The sequence below is a fragment of the Leucopleurus acutus genome (genome assembly GCF_964270905.1).
Source record: "Leucopleurus acutus genome assembly, chromosome: 20".
NCBI classification, from domain to species: Eukaryota; Metazoa; Chordata; class Mammalia; order Artiodactyla; family Delphinidae; genus Leucopleurus; species Leucopleurus acutus.
The window spans coordinates 29,298,432-29,321,420 of record NC_139162.1 but is presented as its reverse complement, the minus strand read 5'-3'; the positions used below and the strand labels follow the sequence as shown (position 1 = coordinate 29,321,420).

Genomic DNA, 22,989 nt, shown 5'->3' with positions numbered 1-22,989 from the left:
TTATAGCACCAAAAAGGGAAAAGTTTGCAAGGGAATGCAATAGATGCATAGAAAAGGGGGAAAGTCACCCTCATTAAGGGGATGGCTATAAATTTAGGATTTAGAAACTGCAAAACATAAGGCAAGTATTTTCCTGCACTTAAGGGAGTTTGAACTGGCCACTATCCTGATTAGATAAATCACCTCTCCTCCTGTAATGAAAGAGTGTGTTATACTATCCCCACCACCCAGGCAGCCTCAGAGCCCTCCAGGTGTGTACCCTCTCCCCAAGCACCACCTCCCTCAGTCATGCCCAATGGTAGGTTTGGAGCTAATAAGCCAGCAGTATTTATTCTCTTAGTAAAAATGCAATGAGAACTCTGAATTTAGCTTCATAGCTGAATTTGGCATTATAAGCAAGATTATATATATTATATGTATATTACATATATTAATATTTCACAGGAGACTAACTTTATTTTCAAAAAAGAATAAATGTTTAAGTGTTTGGCTGAAAAACTTTTGTTACTACGTGTCCCTACATGTACTTGATTTACCTAGTTTCTAGAGCAGCTACAAAATTTGCTTTGATATTGTTTTCTTCCCTCTTCCATTATGTTTTCATATTAGCTTATGTCCAAAATTTAGGAAGGAAGATAAGTATTAGGAACTGAGAGAATTTACATCAGATAGTTTGACTTCCCAAAACCTGCCTGAAAACAGGAAAGGTTTGTTTAAGCAGCCTTTTCCTGGATTTGGAGGCGTGGAGGGCCTTGGATAAAGAGTAAGAAAGACCTCAGTTAGCTGTACAACCTTGGATAAGTCCCCTCCAAGGCTCCTTTCTTCATGTGTAAAGTGGGAATTCTTATCCTTGCCTGGCTTTTCTCATAGTTTTGGTTATTATGAGAGTCAAGTAGGAAATGTTAAAAGCATGTGAAAATGGTCAAGAGCAAAGCCGAGGTAAGTAGTGGTGGTCGACCACTAATAAATATTTACCAAATCCTGTGCTAGGCCATTTGCTTGTGTTACCTAACATAATCTTCACAGCAGCTCTGAGGCAAGTGAGAAAATGGAGGCTCTGAGGTAGTGAGAGTTTCTGGACTGGGATTCAAATCCATACTTCCTATTACCAAAGCCCAAGCTCTTAACTGTTTTGTTCTACTATTTACTCATAATTCCTGAAGTGTTTTTAATTTTTATTTTCCTTATATATTCTTACACCCAAATAGTCATTAATCAAAAACAGCTTAGTGGCAGGTAGGAAAAAAATGTTTATTCATATTGCATTCATTGAAAATTGAATGTTCTTAGCCATGATTCAACAAAATCAAATAACAGTTGATGACATAATTTTATGATTGTCACTGAATGTGTGTGAATAAAAATTTAGCCAAGAGGGATCTGCAGGAAATTATTTTATGTACAGCACAGATTTTCTTCTTGTCACTCAAGTGTTATTTCAAGTTCTTTTTAATATGTATTTTTTCCAAATCTGTTTCACTATAAGTAGATCTCTGAGCAGGAGGGAGGTAGTCAGTATTGTGCACTCCTTTGAGGATGGAGGGTGTTTAGGTTTGGAAGAAATATGATCTTATAATCAGTCCTCATTAGTATTTTTTGAAGATTGCTATGTAGCAAGAAGGTGATCTTCAGTCTTAAAAGATGGAAAGACGCAGATAGCTAACAATATGGATAGACCGTTCACTTATAATATGTACAGGTACCATTTATCTGTTTAAATGGCACTTCCACAGGCATTCTTAGTTGGTCCTTAAAATAACCCTGTGGAGGAAGTGATTATTCCCATGTGCAGATGAGAAAAGTGAGGCTTAGGTTAAGTGCCAGCTGGTAAAAGACTCCATAGGACTTGAACCTAAGTCTTCTCATTACTTTCCATGGACTGAACTCAACTATTATTATCACTGTAGTCAAAACACAGAACAAAAATGACTAGCTGGCAGAAGCACACAAACATAAGGAGATTAACTCGGGCCACAATAAGTCTGTGAAGTAGAGAACTATGTCTCTTTGGCAATAATAAGCCAAAGCCACTGGTTCAAAAAGTAGTAAATACTTTTCCATTTACTGTCGTTTGTTGACCAATTCAGGCCTAATGAAAAACCATCACCTTTTTTAAAAAGTTGAATCTGTTTGTTTTTTAATACTTTAGAGCTCTGAGAATTCCAGTAACAGATCACACCTATGAAGACTGCAGATTGATGATTTCAGCAGGACAGCTAACACTGCCTATGGAAGCTGGGTTGGTGGAATTTACCAAAATCAGCCGGAAATTGAAGTAAGCATATTTTAAAATTACCACGCTTTCCTAAAGGTGTCCAAAAGAGACTTGAACTCCTGTTATGTTTATTTTCTCTGGTTTCATTAGTGCTCCAACTCTAGAGCCTACATGGTGTTTATTAAGAAAGCCAGGGATGTGAATTTATCTCCCATTTAGTTCATCTAGTTTTGTTTTTTCAAGAACAGCTAACTCAGAAATATGTGCGTTGGTCATGAGAGGAGAACGAGATAGTAAACACGAGTCAGCACAGATCTGCCTCCCTACCCAGAAACAGCTGAGTAGTTGGTCCTGCCACCTTCTTATAAGAAAGATGGCATAATTATATGGTATTGGCACGAGGTGGTCAGAACTCCTCATGTGAAATAGGAATTGACTTGTAGAGCAGCAATTCTGACCATCATTGAATTTTAAATACTTCCCTAGATCAACCTTCTCCTTCTGGGTACATAATTTTTTTGAAAAGGCAAAAAAAAAAAAATTGTGATTTTAATGATCTGGTTTAAACCATTTAGAACATTCCCTTTGAACTTCCTGGTATGAAGGTGTAACTCCCACATCCCTCTCTGATTACAGTTCATTGTTTTCAGCCCTGACAGAGATCTGCAGAATTTATTAACTCAGTAGACCTTGGCATCCTCCCTAGGAGGGAGCTGCAGAACCAGTTACTGTATTAAAGTTCAATATTAAAAAATATTTTTTGATAACTGATGTAGCAAACATTATTTATATCTTCTAGATAGCAATGTTTTGATGTTATATTTTTACAATATTCCAATAGATTTGAAAAAATTAGATAGTTACTGAAATTGGATGTAGAAGTATATGTTAAGTCACCTGTTTAATTCTATAGGATGTGATGTAAGCTACAGTATATTTTCCAGTGTTTTTTAAAGTGTTTTATAACTAATATTGGAGGAAGTGTACAAAGTCTAATGAATCCCCCATCACAACATTTTGTGAAATGTGAGTTCATTATCATCCGGAAAGCTTGAAAGCAAGAATTGTATTTTTTTTTAACAACTCAGTAAGTACTGTTGACTTACTAAGTAATATTTAGATTAAAATGTGAGTTCCTTTTTTCTTCTCATGAGTCATTTATTATCTTACCACATTGCTCCTTTTCCCAGTTACTTTTCTTTCCCTCAGATATTTGGGATAATTATAGTTATGTTAATATCCTTTAAAAAATTAGAAGTCTGTATCCATGTTCAAAGTGTGCCTTAAAATATTCGTTTTTGGGGCTTCCCTAGTGGCGCACTGGTTGAGAGTCTGCCTGCAGATGCAGGAGACGCGGGTTCATGCCCCGGTCTGGGAAGATTCCACATGCCACGGAGCGGCTGGGCCCGTGAGCCATGGCCGCTGAGCCTGCGCATCCAGAGCCTGTGCCCCGCAACGGGAGAGGCCACAACAGTGAGAGGCCCGTGTACCGCAAAAAAAAATTTTTTTTAATTCGTTTTCTTCTCCTTTTCAAATGTAACACTGAATATATTTTTCCCTCAGACAGATGAATAAAACAAAACTCATAAAATGTCCATGTGGATTGTAAAACGCTAATACATCTTCATAACTCTTTGTTTAGATTAGATTGGGATGGAATTCGTAAGCATTTGGATGAATATGCCGCTATTGCAAGTTCCTCTAAAGGAGGAAGAATCGGAATTGAAGAATTTGCGGAGTATTTGAAGCTGCCTGTTTCAGATGTCTTGAGACAACTTTTTGCGCTCTTTGACAGGGTAGGTTAAAGTTTAATCTTTAACACGCAAATATTTTTATTTCGCGAGTCCCCACAGGGTATAAATCAGTATGGCAGGCATTAGAAAAACTTGCTAGGTCAGTGTTAGAAGAAACAAGGCTGAGCCCATTGTTTAATTGCATGATTTTGTTTTTCAGCTTAATAGTAGTAGTAGCAGTAGTAGTAGTAGTAATAATAATAGTAATATAATAATAATTGTGTGTGTGTGTGTGGCAACAGTTATGATAGTGTCTATTTATTTTAAACACCAGGTCAGAAATAAATATTGTGACCATATACCCATATTTGTGTATGGAATTGGAAAGGTTTACATAACTAGCAAGAATTTTAATATTTATGTCAAAATCATACATTGATGACACGGGTGGTACTATTCTATCCCGAAGGTTTCTGGACTTCCCCCAAAACATCCGAAGACCAAATCGATTTTAGTTTATTTATAACAAAGTTTTCAATTAAAGCTTGACTGTCAGTCCTTATATTGGGGATTCAGTTTTCTGCTTACGAATATGTACGTACATGGAGTTAGATAATTGAAATGTCAAAGTTTCCTTAGGAAAAGTGCATCAAGATTTCAAGTTCTCTCTTTTTAATTTGTTTTTTAATATATAAAGTTGACAGCAAAGTTTACTTTTTTGGTTACAGTTTTGTGAGTTCTAACAAATGCATAGAGGCATGTAACTACCACCACATTCAAGAAATACAATTGCAAAAAAAAAAAAATTCCCTGTAGCTAGGCTTTTATAGTCAAGCCCCTCCCTCACCTTTAACCACTGGCAATCACTCCATCCCTATAGGTTTGCCTTTTCCAGATGCCATACAAATGGAATCATTTAGTATATCCTTTTGAGTCCAGCTTCTTTCACTCAGCATAACGCACCTGAGATTCAGCCACGTTATTGCATGTATCTGTAATTTGTCTCCTTTTATTGCTGAATGGTATTCCATTGTGTGGATGTACCATACTTGGTGTATCCATTCCCCAACTGAGGAACATTTGGTTTGTTTCCACCTTGGGACAATTATGAATATAACTGTTCTAAGCATTCATGTATAGGTTTTTGAGTGAATATAGTTTTCCTTTTACTTGGGTAAATACTTAGGATTGTTATCTTTTTTATTTCACATTCATTCCTGAGGGATATTTTTGTTGTACATATATGGAATTCTGTATAGAGTTCTTCACTTTCAACAATTTAATAATTTCATCCTGCTGCCTTCAGGCCTATCTGGTTGTTTTTCAAGTTCCTCCTGCCATGGTATTTTATCCAGAGGTAGTGCTTTTTGTATTTCGATCAGAGTTTCTAATTGTAGTGAGAAGGAGAGATAGGCTAAACTAAGCTCATTCCATCCTGGCTGGCACCAGAAGTCCCAGGTCTCTATCAACCACTGGGAAAAGATATTTTGCAAAGAAATTATAGCCTGCTGACAGAAACCAGGACAGAGCTTTTCTTTTTCTTCTTACCCAGAGGTCACTAACATTCCTAATGACTTATTCTGTGACTTATTCTCTTAGATGAACTTTTTTTTTAAATTTATTTTAATTTTGGCTGCGTTAGGTCTTCGCTGCTGGGCCCGGGCTTTCTCTAGTTGCGACGAGTGGGGGCTATTCTTCGTTGCGGTGCGCAGGCTTCTCATTGTGGTGGCTTCTCTTTGTTGTGGAGCACGGGCTCTAGGTGTGCGGGCTTCGGTAGTTGTGGCACGTGGGCTCTGTAGTTGTGGCTTGCGGGCTTAGTTGCTCCGCAGCATGTGGGATCTTCCCGGACCAGGGCTCGAACCTGTGTCCCCTGCGTTGGCAGGTGGATTCTTAACCACTGCGCCACCAGGGAAGTCCCTTAGATGAACTATTCTTTAACATGATACAGGTAAGCAACCTTCTTCCGTATGGAGTGCACAAGCCTCTCTTCTGTGCTTGTTGCAGCATACAAATATTTTTTCCTTGTCCGTGAAATGGTAATGTGTCACTGCAATGGTGCTACTTTAAAGTGTAATGAAGATTTAGGGAAAAGGAGATGTAAATTATGGTATGTAACAGTGCAAGTTGGGAAAATACAGGCACTTTTCACTTGTACTGTTACTAGTATTTCTGTGAGATTTGTATAGCATTTTTCAGTATGGCTCTGGAAACCATGCAAGCAATTTTAAATAAAGTTTCTATAAATATGAACTTGGTGACAGGAAGGAATATGGCAGGGACATACAAATAAGAACAGGAGATGGGGAAATGGGAAGTGACATGAAACAGGGACCAAGAGGGAAGTTCAAAGCACATGATAGACTTTATGCTTATCAGGATTTTTAATCAAGATTAAAAACAGTCTCCATAGAGGGCTTGCCTGGTGGCGCAGTGGTCGAGAGTCCGCCTGCCAATGCAGGCGACGCGGGTTCGTGCCCCGGTCCGGGAGGATCCCACATGCCGTGGAGCGGCTGGGCCCATGAGCCATGGCCGCTGAGCCTGCACGTCCGGAGCCTGTGCTCCGCAACGGGAGAGGCCACAGCAGTGAGAGGCCCGCGTACCGCAAAAAAAAAAAAAAAAAAAAAAAATAGTCTCCATAGAAGTTGCCCTGTCTTTCAGGTGTCAAACTGTCATAGCAGCAATAACAGGATTGCTTTGACACCAGTTCTGTCTTTTGATGACTGATGATACCTGCCACTGGCCCCATTGTTTCTATAGCACTGGGATATGTGGTAAGATTTGGGAGTGGGGAAGGGAGTGTAAACCAAGGATTACAATAAGCCCTAGTTAGCCAGATTGACTCACTCTGAACGAAAGAATACAATTAGCTCCAAGCAGTTTGGAGACTGGTGAGCCTTTGTGGCCAGTGTGGTCAATCACACTTCTGCATGGACTGCTTCAATCGGCTCACGTATCAATTGTAACTGTTAAGTTTTCTTCACTTCTTTGTATAGTGTATAGACTTAGCTTTAGATATAGACCACGAGTTGGTCTTTAAAACACTTTTGATCTCCAACATACTGGAAGGTAGAGAAAATAATCTGGAGAATTAACAACTAATGCATTTGACCTTTCTTTACCTCTTCCTTTTCTCTTCTCTTTGTCTCTCTGTCTTTCTCGCTTTCCTTTTTTTTTTTTTGTTTTTAACATACCTGCATGTCTGTGCCTGTGAAGATTTGCTTTGTTTTGAGAAGCTGAATTATGTAATCGTTGCCACACCCTGTGCACATCCCCACTTCCATGCTCTCTTGGAGGGATTTAGCTGGGAAATGTTCCACGGAAAAGACAAAGAAGTTCAGTAACGTCATAGTTTATTTCTCTCTGAGTAGCTTATCTTGCTAAACTCAATACTTATGAGGGGTGGGGGAGGAAGAAGGGTGGGAAAGAGAGGGTGGGATGTTTCTCTTGCTCTTTCATTTCAGTAGCTATAAATTTTTGCAGGGCAGAGGGCTCCTCCCATGTGCCTTTCCCACTTTATTCTCCTTTTCCTCTTCCTTCTTTTCTTCTCTCAATCTCTCCCCAAGTCTGGTGCAATTGTGGTTGGTATTTTGGGGAAGGGGAGAGATCTGTATATCTCTCCATGTTCCCTTACTCCTTCTTCCCACATACATTCCTGGCAAGTCTGCAAAAACTTCATAATGGTTTTCATCTCAGTCTGTCCTAAAAAAAAGAAAATATACTGTCCATTCAGTTTCTTCTGACAATCTGATGTGTTCTTTTAGATTGTCAGATATGCGATGGCAGGTGATTTCAAGGTCCAACAGAAATGTGGCATTCATGATCCAAAGCATAGCATGGCTCATTGGATTAGGATAGTTTTTTGTGGAGAGGGCTCATCTCTGAAGAAAAGGAAAAGAAGACCCTTTTCATCTTTAGGTTTCATTCAGCTTCTTTATTTTCCCAAATGTACACTGAACTCTCTGAATCAGAGGCTGATAGGGATTAGTCAAAAGTCCACATGAGTTAGAGACAGTTGAGAGCTGAGACAGTAGTTTAAAACAGTGGCTTCTCAACATTTTTTATATTCATAATTCAGTTTTCAAGACTAGATTTTTTTGCCAACACTCTTGAAGGCATTTAAATACACTTAATGGGACTGAGAAACAACACTGGCTAAGTCAGAAATAATTATAACACATTTGTACAGTTATAAGAATATCTACACAGCATCACCTTATTTCATTCATTCTTCAACGCTGTGTTATTGAGCAGAGCCATGTGCTGCCCTGCCAGCAGTATCTTACATACCTATCAGACAAAGTCCTCAAATATTGCAGCACACATATCATCTTTGTTGCTAGTTTGACAGTATACCACGTTATCTGCCTCTTACCTCTTACTAGTGGCAAGTCATCTCATCTGCACTACATCTCATGATACATTCAGGGTCATGTTCCATCTGGCACACATCACCATAACGGTATGTATATTCGCTGGTGGCGAAGCTATATTTCAGGGATCAGCAGGCTTTTTTCAGCAAAGAGCAGGATTGTAAATGTTTTTGACTTTGTGGGACATTTGGTCCTAAACTTTCAGTATAATTTGTACAACTGAATAGAAAAGTTAATCCACCCCACTCAGAAAGATTTCTCTGTTTATTTTTAGTCACTTAAGCCACATAAATGCCCTGTCCTAACTCTCAGCTTGAAAATCTGCATAATACAGCACCCTACCTTCTCTAACAGGGAAGGGCAAGCAAGGATGCTTGTTATTATATGCTCATTATTTGCTCATGGTTTAACACTTGAACTAATGCCAAGAACAGGGCAGACAGGAAGAACTCGGATAAAGAAACGCATTCATTCCACACAATGCAAAAGAGTAATAAAAGATCTCCAGAATAGCCAAAAATGATGGATTGTCAAAGTGCTAAAGTATACACACACTTTCCTGTTCTAATATTTAAACAAAGGACATAGTAATGCCAGAAGAACCAAGTACCCGTTAGAAGGCCGAAATGGGAAAAATCAGGACAGTTTTCACATTTTTTAGAGAATGGAAATAGTAACCAACCATCTAAATTTTCTTAGCCTGTGGTCTGTTGTGTGCATAATGGTTTTGGTAAAAAGAGAGTGAGCTCATGCCAGACTATAGCTGAGTGATTAGAAATCAGTCTCTCTCATCTGTGAAGATGAATGATATACCACTAGTTAGAAATGGGGAGGATGTCAATAAGAAGTAGACAGATTTGGTGAGAATAAAGATTCAGAATGACCCCCTTTAAATCAGACGTGGAACGATGGTGGCTATAAGCCTTGACTGCAATCCTTCAATCAGTCCTTAAATTTTACCAGCATGCTTTATTTTCATCAGTTTAGGAAATATAGCAGGTGACAGTCAGCAAACTACAGCTGATAGACCAGATCCAGTCTGACGCCTATTTTGTAAATAAAGCTTTATTGGGACACCAACCATGCCCATTTGTTTATGTACTGTCTATGGCTGCTTTCATAATACAGTGCCAGAGGTGAATAGTTGCAACAGTGAAGTCTTCTATCCTATTTTTTAAATTGAAGTATAGCTGATTTACAATGTTGTGTCAGTTTCTGGTGTACAGCAAAGTGATTCAGTTATATTTATGTATTCTTTTTCAGATTCTTTTCCATTATAGGTTATTACAAGATATTGAATATTTTTCCCTGTGCTACACACTAGGACCTCATTGTTTATCTACTTTATATCTAGTAGTGTGTATCTGTTAATCCCAAGCTCCTAATTTATCCCTCCTCCACCCCCCTCTTCCCCTTTCTTCTATCCTTTAAATTTCCAGTTCGGGTTTGATGTATACTTTAGTATTTCATAGCTCATGTGAAAAGAACTCATCTTGACTCCAATCTCAGTTAATCAGGATTTGTTATATGAAATCTAAAGCTCATATGATATAATTAACAGAAGAAAGCTATAACTTTCTGAGTGGGCTAGATGAACATTCCTATCTAGTTGTACCAGTCATCCTGAAAGTTTGATGGTCTATATGTCTGACCATTTCCTTCTTCAATTCTCATGGTGACTTAACTCCCCCATGCAGTCCAGCATAATATTTTCCCTCCCTGAGTGTTCTTACACTAGAAATATCCTTTTAAGCATGAGAATTGTATGCTTTCTTTTTGGCTTCTCAATGCAAGTCTACCTAGGAGACACTTAGAGGAAACAGAAAGGAGAGGGCATTGATTAAAGCTCGATTTTTTATTGGAACAAGTGAGCAGTGGCCTCCTCCAAGAGCATAAAGAGGTAAAGAACAGGGCTTTGTAAGGAGCAAATTGTGTCAGACCAATTTAATTTCCTCCTATGATAGAGTGACAGTCCAAGATGATAAAGAAGAAGAAATAGATATTATCTATATGGACTCTAGAAAGGTTTTTGATTTCATCCAACGTGACATTCTCATCAATAAATTAGGAAGGTCTGGTCCAGATCATGTTGCAGTTAGGTGAAAGCCCCACTTGACAGAGAACCCTCACTGACAGCGGGAGCTGTGTGTCCTGTGTTATTCGAGACCTGCTTCAGTCCCCCCACCTTGGAGTTCTGTCTGGAGGAGCAACATACTTGATAGGTTACCAGAATACTTTTGAAAACCAGACAATACGTCAAAGTGAGGATAAGGGTATGTAAGTATGTCTTTAAAAGTTGTAGAACCAGACCCAAGAAAAAGATTAAATTACAGTCATATATAACATAAAAATACTTGGGCATGAGAAGGAAACTGAATGCAAGGTAAGAACGAAGCTGCAGTCACCACTTCATGGCACGTGAAGATCTAGACTCACAGCATTCTAGAGCTGAAAGGATGTTTAGTGTCAAATTGCCCATCTTCCTCATTTCTCAGGAAGCTTCCAGCCCAAAAGAGGAAGTTGTATGCTCAAGGCTACAGAGCTGGTTAGTTGCAGCACTGGGAACTCCTAGTTCAGTATTCTTTTTACTACAAACCATCTCTGGACTTTTTAAAAATAACTTTCTTGAGGCATATTTTACATATCATAGCATTCAGCCATTTCAAGCATACAGTTCAATGATTTTTTTAGTAAATTTACCAAGTTGTGCAACCAGCACCATAAATCAGTTTTAGAGTTTTTCCATCACCCCATTATGATTCCTTGTGTCATTAACTGTTAATTCCTGTCACCTACCTATCTCCCAACCCTAGGCAACCACTATAGTAAGTCCTCCTGCGTTGTTCTAGACCTGGTCTAGAATAAAGACTAGAATAGAGACTTGTATAGATTTGCCTTTTCTGGACATTTCATATAATGGAATCTTACAATATATAGTATCATGTCTGGCTTTTATCACTTATTGTAAGTTTTTGAGGTCCATCCATGTTGTTGCCTGTATCAGTAATTCATCCCTTTTTATTGCCAAATAGTACTCCATTATATGAATTTATCACATTTTGTTTATTCATTCACCTGTTAGTCGATATTTAGGTTGTTTCTACTTTGGAACTATTATGAATAGTGTTGCTAGTAGCATTTGTGTGTCACTGTTAACTTTTTAATTTCAATAACTCTTCCCCCTCAAATTGAGGTTAAATTTTCCATTGAATATGGCCTCTTCCCCTACTCTTTTTCTCCAGAGCTGCGCAGTAGAGTTCCCCCAGACAGCAACCAAAGTTCCTATTAATGTTCTAATAAATAGCCTTAGGGGATTAAATAGTCCAGAGAAGAAAAGGCTTGTTAATCTAATAACAGTCTTTTATTCTATGATGGCTTATGAGAAACTGTTAGCCAAATGCTTTCCATCTTAGCAGAAAATAAATGAGAGGAATTGGATTTAAACTTCAGCGAAAAACACTTCAGATGGTCATAAGGAGGCACATTTTATATGACAATGGATGCTGTCAAGTTAATTTGCAATATTATAAAAACAAAGCCCATGTAATTTCCTCAGAAGCTTATATGAATGGATTTAAATCTGTCTGAGGCCAGATGGCCCCTTGTGATCCCCTAAAGGGAAGAAAGTCCTTTTGTGGTGCTTCTTCAGTGTGGTAAAGGAAGACATTTGGCCTTTGGTGTTTACAGAGACCATTTCACGGTGCCCATGAGACCAGTTATTGGAGTCATTGTGCCATAAAACCAGTTGATGGAGAGTTTTCTATAAACCACTAAGTGTGGCAGGAGACATTGCTCTCATGTCCTACACAGAGCAGTGTCTCCCAGCTACTATTCTCTCCCTAATAATAGCTAGAATAATCATTATTTAATTCTAGAATTGTACAGTTTATAAAGTAATTTTACGTTTAATCTCCTTTTGACTTCATATTTGAGCCTTAGTAGTTTCCAGAGTAACCTGTGAGATAGACTTTGTCACATGGCAGTTCAGAGTCCTTTCCAATTTCATTCTATTCTATTGAGTTGCCTTTATCTCCCATCATTCTCAGCAGTAAACTCTCATCACACTGGACTACTCATTATCTCTTGAATACCACACATGCTTTACTTCCTCTATCTTTTCACTACACCACCCCTTTATATATATATATATATATCTCTTGTCTTTTTGGAGAACTCTGACTTAGCCTATGGTCAGGCCTACACATTACCTCTTCTGTAGGTAAATGTTCTCCTTTCCTTTCCTCAGCAGAACTTATTGTTCCCCTTTTGGGCACCCATATTGGTTTGATAATCCTATACAATATATTAGCTGTGTGACCTTTTATAAGTAGCTTAACTTCTCTGAGTTTTCCTTTCCTTATTTCAAATGCTTTTATGTCTTTCATGGAAATTCTATAAAATCGATATACCAAAGAATATTATATACAAATGTAATAGTTTAGTATTAATAGTAGAAATGTGAAAATAGACCTCAGATTATAGTTACAACACCTAGTTTTCTGTGGGTCTCTTTGATCCTTGAGGACAGCAATCCTGATGTTTTCATCTTTCTCTCCTAAACATTGAGTCCAAGTCCTGAAACATAATAAAAGAAATTGCATCATTATGAAGTAGGCAGGGGAGATACTATTATCATCAGTTTGCAGATTGAAATTAAGGTCCAAAATGCTGAGTGATATAAGGACTTAGTTATGTCCTGGCCACTTTTCCCTGAGTTTACCAATAGAACTTCCAAAGACTGCTGAAGGGCTTGTACCCTGACTCTACCTAGTATCAAAGGTGAGGTTTCTCAAAGTATTATCTGGGACTGTCTGTCATAGACTGACTTCTGAAGATACTTATTAAAAATATAAAATCTCACAAATGTAATTTTGAGCAAAGAGAATCCAGACACACAAAATCAGAAAAGAGAGGACAGTACTACCAAATTTACAGAAATAAAAAGTATTATAAAACAGTACTATGAGCAACTGTATGCCAACAAATTGGTTAACCTAGATGTAATGGACAAATTCCTAGAAATGTACAACCTACCAGGACTGAATCATGAAGAAACAGAAAATATGAACAGACCTAACTAGTAAGGAGATTGAATGAGTAATTTTTTTTAAAACTCCCAACAAAGAAAATTCCAGGACCAGATGGCTTCACTAGTGAATTCTACCAAATGTTTAAAGAAGAGTTAACACTAATCCTTCTCAAACTCTTCCCAAAAATTGAAGAGGAGGGAATACTTCCCAACTCATTCTATGAGGCCAACATTATCCTGATACCAAGGTCAGAAAAAGATAGTACAGTTGACCCTTGAACAACACAGGGGTTAGGGGAACCAAACCCCGTGCAGTCGAAAATCTCCATATAACTTTATAGTTGGCCCTATGTATGCATGATTCTGCATCCACAAATTCAACCAAGCTCAAGTGTAGTACTGTAGTATGTATTTATTGAATAAAATCCTAGTAGAAATGAAGGCACATGGTTCAAACCCATATTGTTCAAGTGTCAACGGTACATGAAAAGAAAATTACAGACCAATGTCCTATATGAATTTTTTATTTATTTATTTATTTTGGTCTTAGTTGCAGCAGGCGGGCTCCTTACTTGCGGCTCGCCAGCTCCTTTAGTTGCAGCACGTGTGCTACTTAATTGCAGCACATGTGCTCCTTAGTTGTGGCTCATGGGCTCCTTAGTTGTGGCATGCATGTGGGACCTAGTTCCCTGACCAGGGATCGAACCCATCTCCCTTGCACTGGAAGGCAGATTCTTAACTACTGCACCACCAGGGAAGTCCCCCATATGAATATTGATGCAACAATTCTGAACAAAATACTAGCAAACAGAATTCAACAGCACATAAAGAGGATTTTACATCATGACTAAGTGGGATTTATTCCTTGAACGCAAGGGTGGTTCAACATATGAAAATCAATCAATGTAATAAACCACATTAACAGATGAAGGGGGAAAAAACACAGTTACCTCAATCGATCCAGAAAAAGCATTTGACAAAATTCAACACCCTTTCAGATAAAAACACTTAACAAACTAGGAATAGAAGAAAAGTACCTCAACATAATAAAAACCATATATGAAAAGCCCACAGCCAACAGCATACTCAATGGTTTGAGCCTGAAAACCTTTCCTCTAAGATTAGGAACACAAAAGGATGCCTGCTTTCACTACTCCTATTCAGCATAGTACTGGAAGCCCTAGCCAAAACAGTTAGGCAAGAAAAGAAATGAAAGGAATATGAGCTGGAAAGGAAGAAGAAAAATTATCTCTGCTCACAGAATACATGATCTTATATGTAAAAGAATCCTGCAGACAACACACACACACACAATTGTTAGAACTAATAAACTAATTCAGCAGAGTTGCCGGATACAAATTCACACACAAAACTTAGTTGTGGGGACTTCCCTGGTGGCTCAGTGGTTAAGAATCCGCCTGCCAATGCAGGGGACACGGGTTTGATCCCTGGTCTGGGAAGATCCCACATGCCGCAGAGCAACTAAGTCCGTGCGCCACAACTACTGAGCCTATGCTGTAGAGTCCGCAAGCCACAACTACTGAAGCCTGCATGCCACAACTGCTGAAGCCCACGAGCCTAGAGCCCATGCTCCACAACAAGAGAAGCCACCACAATGAGAAACCCGTGCACCGCGACAAAGAGTAGCCCCTGATCACCACAACTAGAGGAAGCCCACGTGCAGCATCAAAGACCCAATGCAGCCATAAATAAATAAATAAATAAATAAATAAATAAAAGAATCTGCCTACCAATGCAGGGGATACAGGTTCGATCACTGGTCTGAGAAGATCCCACATGCTATGGAGCAACTAAGCCTGTGCAATGCAATTACTGACCCTGCACTCTAGAGCCCGCATGCCACAAGTACTGAAGCCCACGTGCTTAGAGCCCATGCTCCGCAACAAGAGAAGCCACTGCAGTGAGAAGCCTGTGCACCGCACCGAAGACCCAATGCAGCCAAAAATAAATAAATTTATTTTTTTAAAAAAAAACTTAGTTGTGTTTCTATACACTAACGATAAACAATATGAAAAAGAAATTAAGAAAGTGACTCTATTTACAGCAGCATTAAAAAGAATAAAATAGGAATAAACAACCAAGGAGGTAGAAGACTTGTACACTGGAAACTACAAAGCGTTGTTCAAAGAAATTTAAAAAGATGCAAATAAATGGAAAGACATCCTGTGTTCATGGATTGGAATTCTTAATATTGTTAAGAAGTCAATACTACCCAAAGTGGTCTACAGAGTCCATGCAATCCCTATCAAAATCCCGACAAAAATTTTTTTTACAGAAGTCAGAAAATCCATCCTAAAATTCATATGGAATCTCAAAGGATGCTGAATAGACAAAATAGTCTTGCACAAGAACAAAGTTGGAAGTCTTACACTTCCTGATTTCAAAACTTACTACAAAGCTACAGTAATCCAAATAGTGTGGTACTGGCATAAAGACAGACATATGAACCAATGGTATAGAATAGAGAGCCCAGAAATAAACCTGTGTGTGTGCATACAAATGATCTTCGATAAGGGTGCCAAGACCATTCAATGGGGAAAGAACAGTCCTTTCAACAAATGGTGCTGAGAAAACTGGTTAACCACATGCAGAAGAATGAAGTGGACTCTTACCTTATGCCATATATAAAAACTAACTCAAAATGGGTCAAAGACCTAAGCATAAGCGCTAAAACTATTATAAAATGGGGGACTTCCCTGGTGGCACAGTGGTTAAGACTCTGCGCTCCCTGTGTAGGGGGCCCGGGTTCGATCCCTGGTCAGGGAACTAGATCCCACATGCATGCCGCAACTAAGAGTTCACCTGCCACAACTAAGGAGGCCACGAGCTGCAACTCAAGTGTTGAGCCCATGTGCCACAACTAAGGAGCCCATGTGCCACAACTAAGGAGCCCAACTAGGGAGCCGCCTGCCGCAACTAACTAGGGAGCCACCTGCCGCAACTAAGACTCAGTGCAACCAAATAAATAAATAAATATTTTTTAAAAGATGGTTAAAATGGTAAATTGCACATTACATGTATTTAACCACAATTTTAAAATTTTTTAATTAAAAATTTAAAAACAAGATACAAAAAAGTATATGCTATATGATTCCATTTATTTAAGGTACAAAAATGAATCTGTGGTGTTAGATGTCAGGACAATGGTTAGTTACCCTTGGGAGAGGAGAATAACTGGAAAGAGGCATGAAGAGGCTTTGGAAGTCCTGATGATGTTCTATTTCTTGATCGGGGTGTATGACATGGGTATATATATATATATATATATATATATATATATATATATATATATATATATATGAAATTCTTTGAGCTATATATTTGCGATTTGTACAGTTTTCTATGTGAATGTTACACTTCCAAAAGATTCCAAAAACGTAAATCATGAGCCCCACAGCAGACTATACAGAATCAGAATCTCTGAGGATGGGACCTGGGGACCCTGCATTTTAAAAATCCCCCTTCCAAGTTTTTCTTAAGAACATTGGATGCTGCAGATCTTTGCTAAAGGAAGAGAATTAGGTAAATATTTTTCCAGTGCCCCAGAATTCTTCAGTTGTACCCTAACAATAAATATTCCTTAGAAAAGAAATTCTTGATATCCTTGAGTCATTTACCTTCTCCTGTTAGGAAACTCCACGTCATCTTTCAGGTGCTGAGAAAGAGAACTAAAAATAGTTAACAGCATATAGAAATGTATAGTTTAATATATTACAGTTAAAAATATGATTTCTTCTAATTTGTCAGACATACTATAACTTAGGAGTATTTTATTGACGCCCTCTGAAAAATGGCAGGTGCTAGGACCTAGCGGAATTCAGGCAACTAGGGTAGGGTGTTGTACAATGCAAGCAAGTACAGAAAAGCCAGTTCTTCCACATGTAAACTACTTAGACTCCATTTCATCTCTCTCATACCACCTCCAAGATTTCAGCAGCCTTTACCCTTTACCCTTTCGGTAAACCAAAAGCATGTTTCTTGTAAAGTCTCTATTGGAAGGAGGAGATCAAGGTCAAGGTCTTGGACAAGCTCTTGGAGACCTTCTTGGAGGAGGCAGTCAGAAAAGTAGAGGAGCAGGAAATATTGGAGGGATAGTTGGAGGAATTGTGGATTTTATCAGCGAGGCTGCAGCTGCTCAGTATACCCCGGAACCACCACCCACTGAGCAGCATTTCACCAACGTGGAGGCCAATGAAAGTGAGGAAGTTAGGCGGTTTCGGCAACAATTTGCACAGCTGGCTGGACCAGACATGGAAGTGGATGCCACTCACCTAATGAATATTCTCAACAAAGTCCTGTCTAAGCACAAGGATCTGAAGTCTGACGGCTTTAGTCTTGACACCTGCCGGAGCATCGTGTCCATCATGGACAGTGACACAACTGGAAAGCTGGGCTTCAAAGAATTTAAGTATCTCTGGAGAAACATCAAGAAATGGCAGCGTGTTTATAAGCAATATGACAGGGACCATTCTGGGTCTCTGGGAAGTTCTCAGCTGCGGGGGGCTCTGCAGGCAGCAGGCTTCCAGCTAAAGGAACAACTTTACCAAATGATTGTCCGCCGATATGCCAATGAGGATGGAAGTATGGATTTTAACAACTTCATCAGCTGCCTGGTTCGCCTGGATGCCATGTTTCGTGCCTTCAAATCCCTGGATAGAGATGCGGATGGCCTGATTCAGGTGTCTATCCAAGAATGGCTGCAGCTGACCATGTATTCCTAAAGTGGGCACTAAGTCGGGACTACCCCGGGGGACGGGAGTGCTGGAAGCTTAGCCATGCTCTCTGCACGGTTGCGGTTACCCCATCCAAAGCTGTCATTTCCTGCCGAGTTCTTTCATAACCCGACCTATTTCTGAACTTGTGCTGCCCTTTACTGCTTAATTAAACAGATTTTTCATGAAAAATGTTCTGAGTGGTTTGTATGTCGGCTTTTTGAGACACAGGATTAATATGGACTTATATATGTGATGGGAATGCAAGGCAGGCTGTAATGGAGTAGATTTTAATAGGTCATTTCTTATTTGGTGAATGAATTCCAAAGAGCAGGAAAGCTGTTGTTGTTATTGTTAAGAATGAAATTTTGAAAAAAATCCTGGAATAAATCAAGAAAGCTCTCAGGGGATATATTTTTCTCCTTTAAAAAAGGTGAGGAGGCAGGAAATTCAAAACCTGTTTTTCTGTTAATTCACATCAGGTCTTTCTATTACATTTTTAAAAAAAAAAGTGTTTTCCTGGTAACCTGCTTAACTGTATAGAAACAGGTTCAGAAATGTGAAATTAAGCAGTTTTATAAAAGGTAGTATTTTTTTTAATGGTGGAACAACTATCTAAAATCTAGAATTCTTTAGTCCCTTTTCTCTAGCAAAATAAGCATGTAACAGTTTTGTTTTGATATAATTGTAAAGAGAATCAGGGCATTGGGGAATGAAAGAGTGTACTTATAGTTGAAATGTCTCTGGTTGCCTTAATGAATCAAAGTGATCGCTCTTACATGTACTTCAAAATCAGGCACGCCCTGCTGATGTTAGCCAGCTCTTGTCACGTCTTGCCCTGCCTCAGAGCAAAGAATATTCTTTCATTTGTTTGAAAACTGCAGACAGGAAGAAAAGTAAACAAAGAAAATGTACACAAATCATAACCAGTTATTTGGTATCTAAAGCGATAGAGAGATGTATAAATATATATAAATGTTGCTGAGTCTTTATTGCAGTGGTTCTCAGCCCTGACTGCAATTTAGAATCACCGGGAGAGCTCTTGAGCTGAGTCCCACTCCACATGAGTTAAATACAAATCTTTAGAGGTGGAGCTCAGAGATGAGTATTTTTTAAAGCTCCCCGGGTGATTCTGATGAGCAACCAAGGTTGACAGCCACAGCTTTAAGGTTAGTCTGTCTTCACTGTATTTTTCATATTAGTCTCAGCTGAAAACTGAGGTCCCCACAGGAGTCAGTGTTGCCAGCTTCCAAAAAAAAGAAGATAGGAGTATGGAGAAACTGCCACCCAAAAAGCAGGGGTAGTTGTGCCTTTCTTGTGAATGGCCCTTGGTTTGGCTTTTTCATTTTGATTCAGGTGGTGATAACGGGGCGAAGAGAATCCAGGAATCCCGGGCCAGTAGACTCAGCTAGAGAGGCTGCATTTTCAAGTGCTCTGTTCATCTGCCTATTTAATTGGTTTCTGCCCTCCTGCTTCTCTGGGTTTTAATGCATTCCCTCTCTCCCAATCTACTTTGGAGGATCATCCTGAGTTTGAAGATAAATCCTTCCTTTTTGAGTCATTTAGAGGAAAGCTGTAACTGTTGAAATGATGTAACTGGCCTGTTAACAGCCCTCAGCTGCCTGTTAGAAATCCCCAGTGAAAATAGGACAGGTTGGCATTTGGCCTCTGTGGACACCATTATCACCATCATATAATATTTATGAAATACCACATGCGTGTAATTCTGAATTGAGCCAAGCCCAGAGATCACATCCGCTTTCCTCAAGGGACTTGTAATTTAAACTTGGTCTGGGGAGCTACTTAAAACAGGTGTGGTTATATTAGAATGAGGCTGCAACCGCACATTAATATCAGGATCCTTGTTTTAGAATATGGCCACTAGTATGTTAGGCATGGCTGTAGTAATATAGCCAGGAAAGGGGAAATCTGCCAAGATACCTTTTAAGGTCTCAGAATATTAAGTTTATAGTTTAATCTTTCCACATGATGGTTGGGGAAAAGAAAACGTAGCCCCACTTTTCTCCCCTCACTTCATTTTAAATGTTTTATGAAAGTTAAGACAATTATCTCACACTAGGGGTGGTATTAAGTATTTCTCTTGCTCTTCAAGTTAAGGGATTACCTACTTTTATGATTCTCTTCCTGCATGCACAGGGCAAAACATCCTGAAGTTACCTAAGTTTCTCTTGTTCTTTTCTGAATTTGTGTAAAACTGGACAAATAACCCCAGGCACTAGAGTGGATCCCAGAAAATTTAGTCCAAAGTCTGGATTTTTCCAAGTAAACAAACCTTTGGCATTGTGTAGAACCAATAGCCTAACAAGTGATTGAATTTCTTAATTTCCATCCAATGGGTTTTTTTGTTGTTTGTTTGTTTGTTTTAGTTGGTGTTTTAAAGGCACATCTTCAGTGTAAGAGGGAGTATTCACCTGATAATTGTTTTCAAATGTTGCCTTTTCTACATGGAAGACTACTGATAGCCTAAGATGAAGGGCTTTCATTAATATAACTCCATCTCATTTTCAAATTTCTAAAAGCAATACAATCAATGTAGTAAGTTGAAAATAATAATGATTTTGTTTAAATGTGAAATTATACAGCTACATTTTTTAATTTCAAAATATCCCATATGATTTTGAAAAACACCTTAGTCTTGATTTAATACACTGAATTCTGTAACCTATAATAGCAGGAAAAAGAACTGTGTGTTCTGTACCTAAGAACAGCAAATGTCCAAAAACATTCAAAATTTGTATATCATCTTAAAGGTCACTTTTAAAATATTTTTTGAGTAATAGTGCATGTGATTTAAAAGTTGATTTATGTATCAACTTCAATCAGAAATTTCATCAGTAATATTGCACAACTAACCCATAGTCAGGCCTTAAAAAATATTTGCTGAGGCACCTGCAGGGCACTGATACTTAATGCACGTATTAATCTTGAAGTGCTTTCAGAATTACTTTTTTTAAAATGTCTATTTTTAATGCTAAGTGGATTAAAACAATTTAATTCCTAGAAAATTGATAATACAATTATACAGGTGGGTAGAAATATGCTCTAAATAAGAATATTGAGGTAAACAGAATACCTCTTCCCTGACTCTCCTGGATAACTGAGAATTTATTGAATTTGAATAATAATACTCTTCCTGAGGAGTTCCATTAGTTTTTAAAGGAAAGAACCACAGCTTTGAGGAATAATTTTTTACCATGGGACTGATTTGAATTTGAAAAATTAAAGGAGTGTATTTTGCTGTATACTTTTTTATTATCTGTTTTTGAATATATTTTATCAACTTGCCTGCTTTAATTTGAATGACTGGGAGTCAGGTAAATGTTTAGGTAAATGTTAATTGTCATTGTGGCAATAGTGAGTTTTGTGACCTCAAGTAAAACTTACATCTCAGTTTTTCATTAGTAAAAATGAAGAAGTTGAACGGATGATTTCTAAGATTCCTCCCAGTTCTAAATTTTATTATTCTGAAATTGGAACCTTAAAATGTATTATTTTATTAGTCCTATAATGAAATCTCTCAGAATAATTTCTATGCTGCCTTTTTTCCTTCACATTACTAGGATGAAAACTTACATATAGTTTCTCATGTGACTGATTATCAAGAGTCTGCTTTAATATTCTTTTGTCGGGCAAAGCCACTCATATAAAACTGTTAAAGAAAACCAGGGGTCCAGAATATTACCTTTATTCGTGAATAGCAGTAATACTAAGGGTCTTTTACATTTCTCTTTCTCCATCTGAAAAATAAGCTATAATGCTTGACCTGTATTATACATAGGGTCCGGTAATATAGATAAAAATTGGATGCCTCACAATAAATCAAAGGCGTATTTCCAATCATACTACCTATGACCATATCTTCAGTGTCCATAGATCATTCTTTTTTTTAAATTTATTTAATTGAAGTATGGTTGATTTACAATGTTGTGTTAATTTCCACTGTACAACAAAGTGATTCAGTTATACATTTATATACTTATTTTCATATTCTTTTCTATTATGGTTTATCACAGGATATTGAATATATTCATAGGTCATTCTTATATCTATACTTCAGAACTTTTTTTTGAATTTTAGAATTTTATTTTTTTTATACAGCAGGTTCTTATTAGTTATCCATTTTATACATATTAGTGTATAAATGTCAATCCTAATCTCCCAATTCATCACACCACCACCACCCACCTCCCCGCTTTTCCCCCCTTGGTGTCCATACATTTGTTCTCTACATCTGTGTCTCTATTTCTGCCCTGCAAACCGGTTCATTATACTTCAGAACTTCTATTCAAGACTTCTATGTTGCTTAGTGGAGAAAACCAATTGCAGAATAAATTTACCTTTATTGAGCATATATTCACGGTACCATAAGCTGTTCAGCCTCTAAGTCCTAATGAACAACAGCCCTCCATAGTACAGAAGAAAATTAAACGTTAGTGGCACAAGGAAAATTATGTCCCTTAAAACTCCGAAACTTCTGGGGTGATGAAAATATCGTAGCCATCAATTGTGATGGTGGTTACCCTGGTGTCTGCATTTTTTCAAAGAACATCAAACTGTACACTTAAAATGTATGCTTTTTATTGACTGTAATTGATACCTCAATAAAGTCGATTAAAGGAAAGGCAGAAAACAGCTGTCTTAGAGGCTGGTAATCAGACAAAAATGGAAGTCGGATGACCTGAGTTTTAAATCCTAGGAAGAAACCCTGTTACTTTAGGGAAATCTTGAATCCTCTGTTTCTACCTTCTCCGATGAGAAAGTGAAGATAAATTATTCCTTTTTAGTTCCCACCCTGCAGCAAGATAAAGTAGTATGGTGACAGTGAGTCTTGGTTGCTTTGAGAAGCTGAGGAAAACTACAAGATTTTTTTTCCCTAGAAAAATGTACA

At 38.1% G+C, this 22,989-nt stretch overlaps 2 protein-coding genes across 2 annotated transcripts in view; both read left to right on the top strand.

Annotated features, from left to right (window-relative positions):
- Positions 1-22,989, top strand: part of LPCAT2 (lysophosphatidylcholine acyltransferase 2) — a gene marked incomplete at its 5' end in the record, with an annotated part of 63,574 nt that overhangs the window by 28,536 nt on the left and 12,049 nt on the right. Inside the window, 2 exons of the mRNA XM_082863134.1 lie at positions 2,150-2,275; positions 3,858-4,011. Coding sequence (XP_082719260.1) covers positions 2,150-2,275; positions 3,858-4,011 — 280 coding nt within the window. The remainder of the gene's footprint in view (positions 1-2,149; positions 2,276-3,857; positions 4,012-22,989) is intronic.
- CAPNS2 (calpain small subunit 2) lies at positions 17,340-18,089 on the top strand (the record flags this gene model as incomplete). The annotated part of the gene is made up of 1 exon (XM_082862166.1): positions 17,340-18,089. The coding sequence occupies one exon, from the start codon at positions 17,340-17,342 to the stop codon at positions 18,087-18,089; it is 750 nt and encodes a 249-aa protein (XP_082718292.1).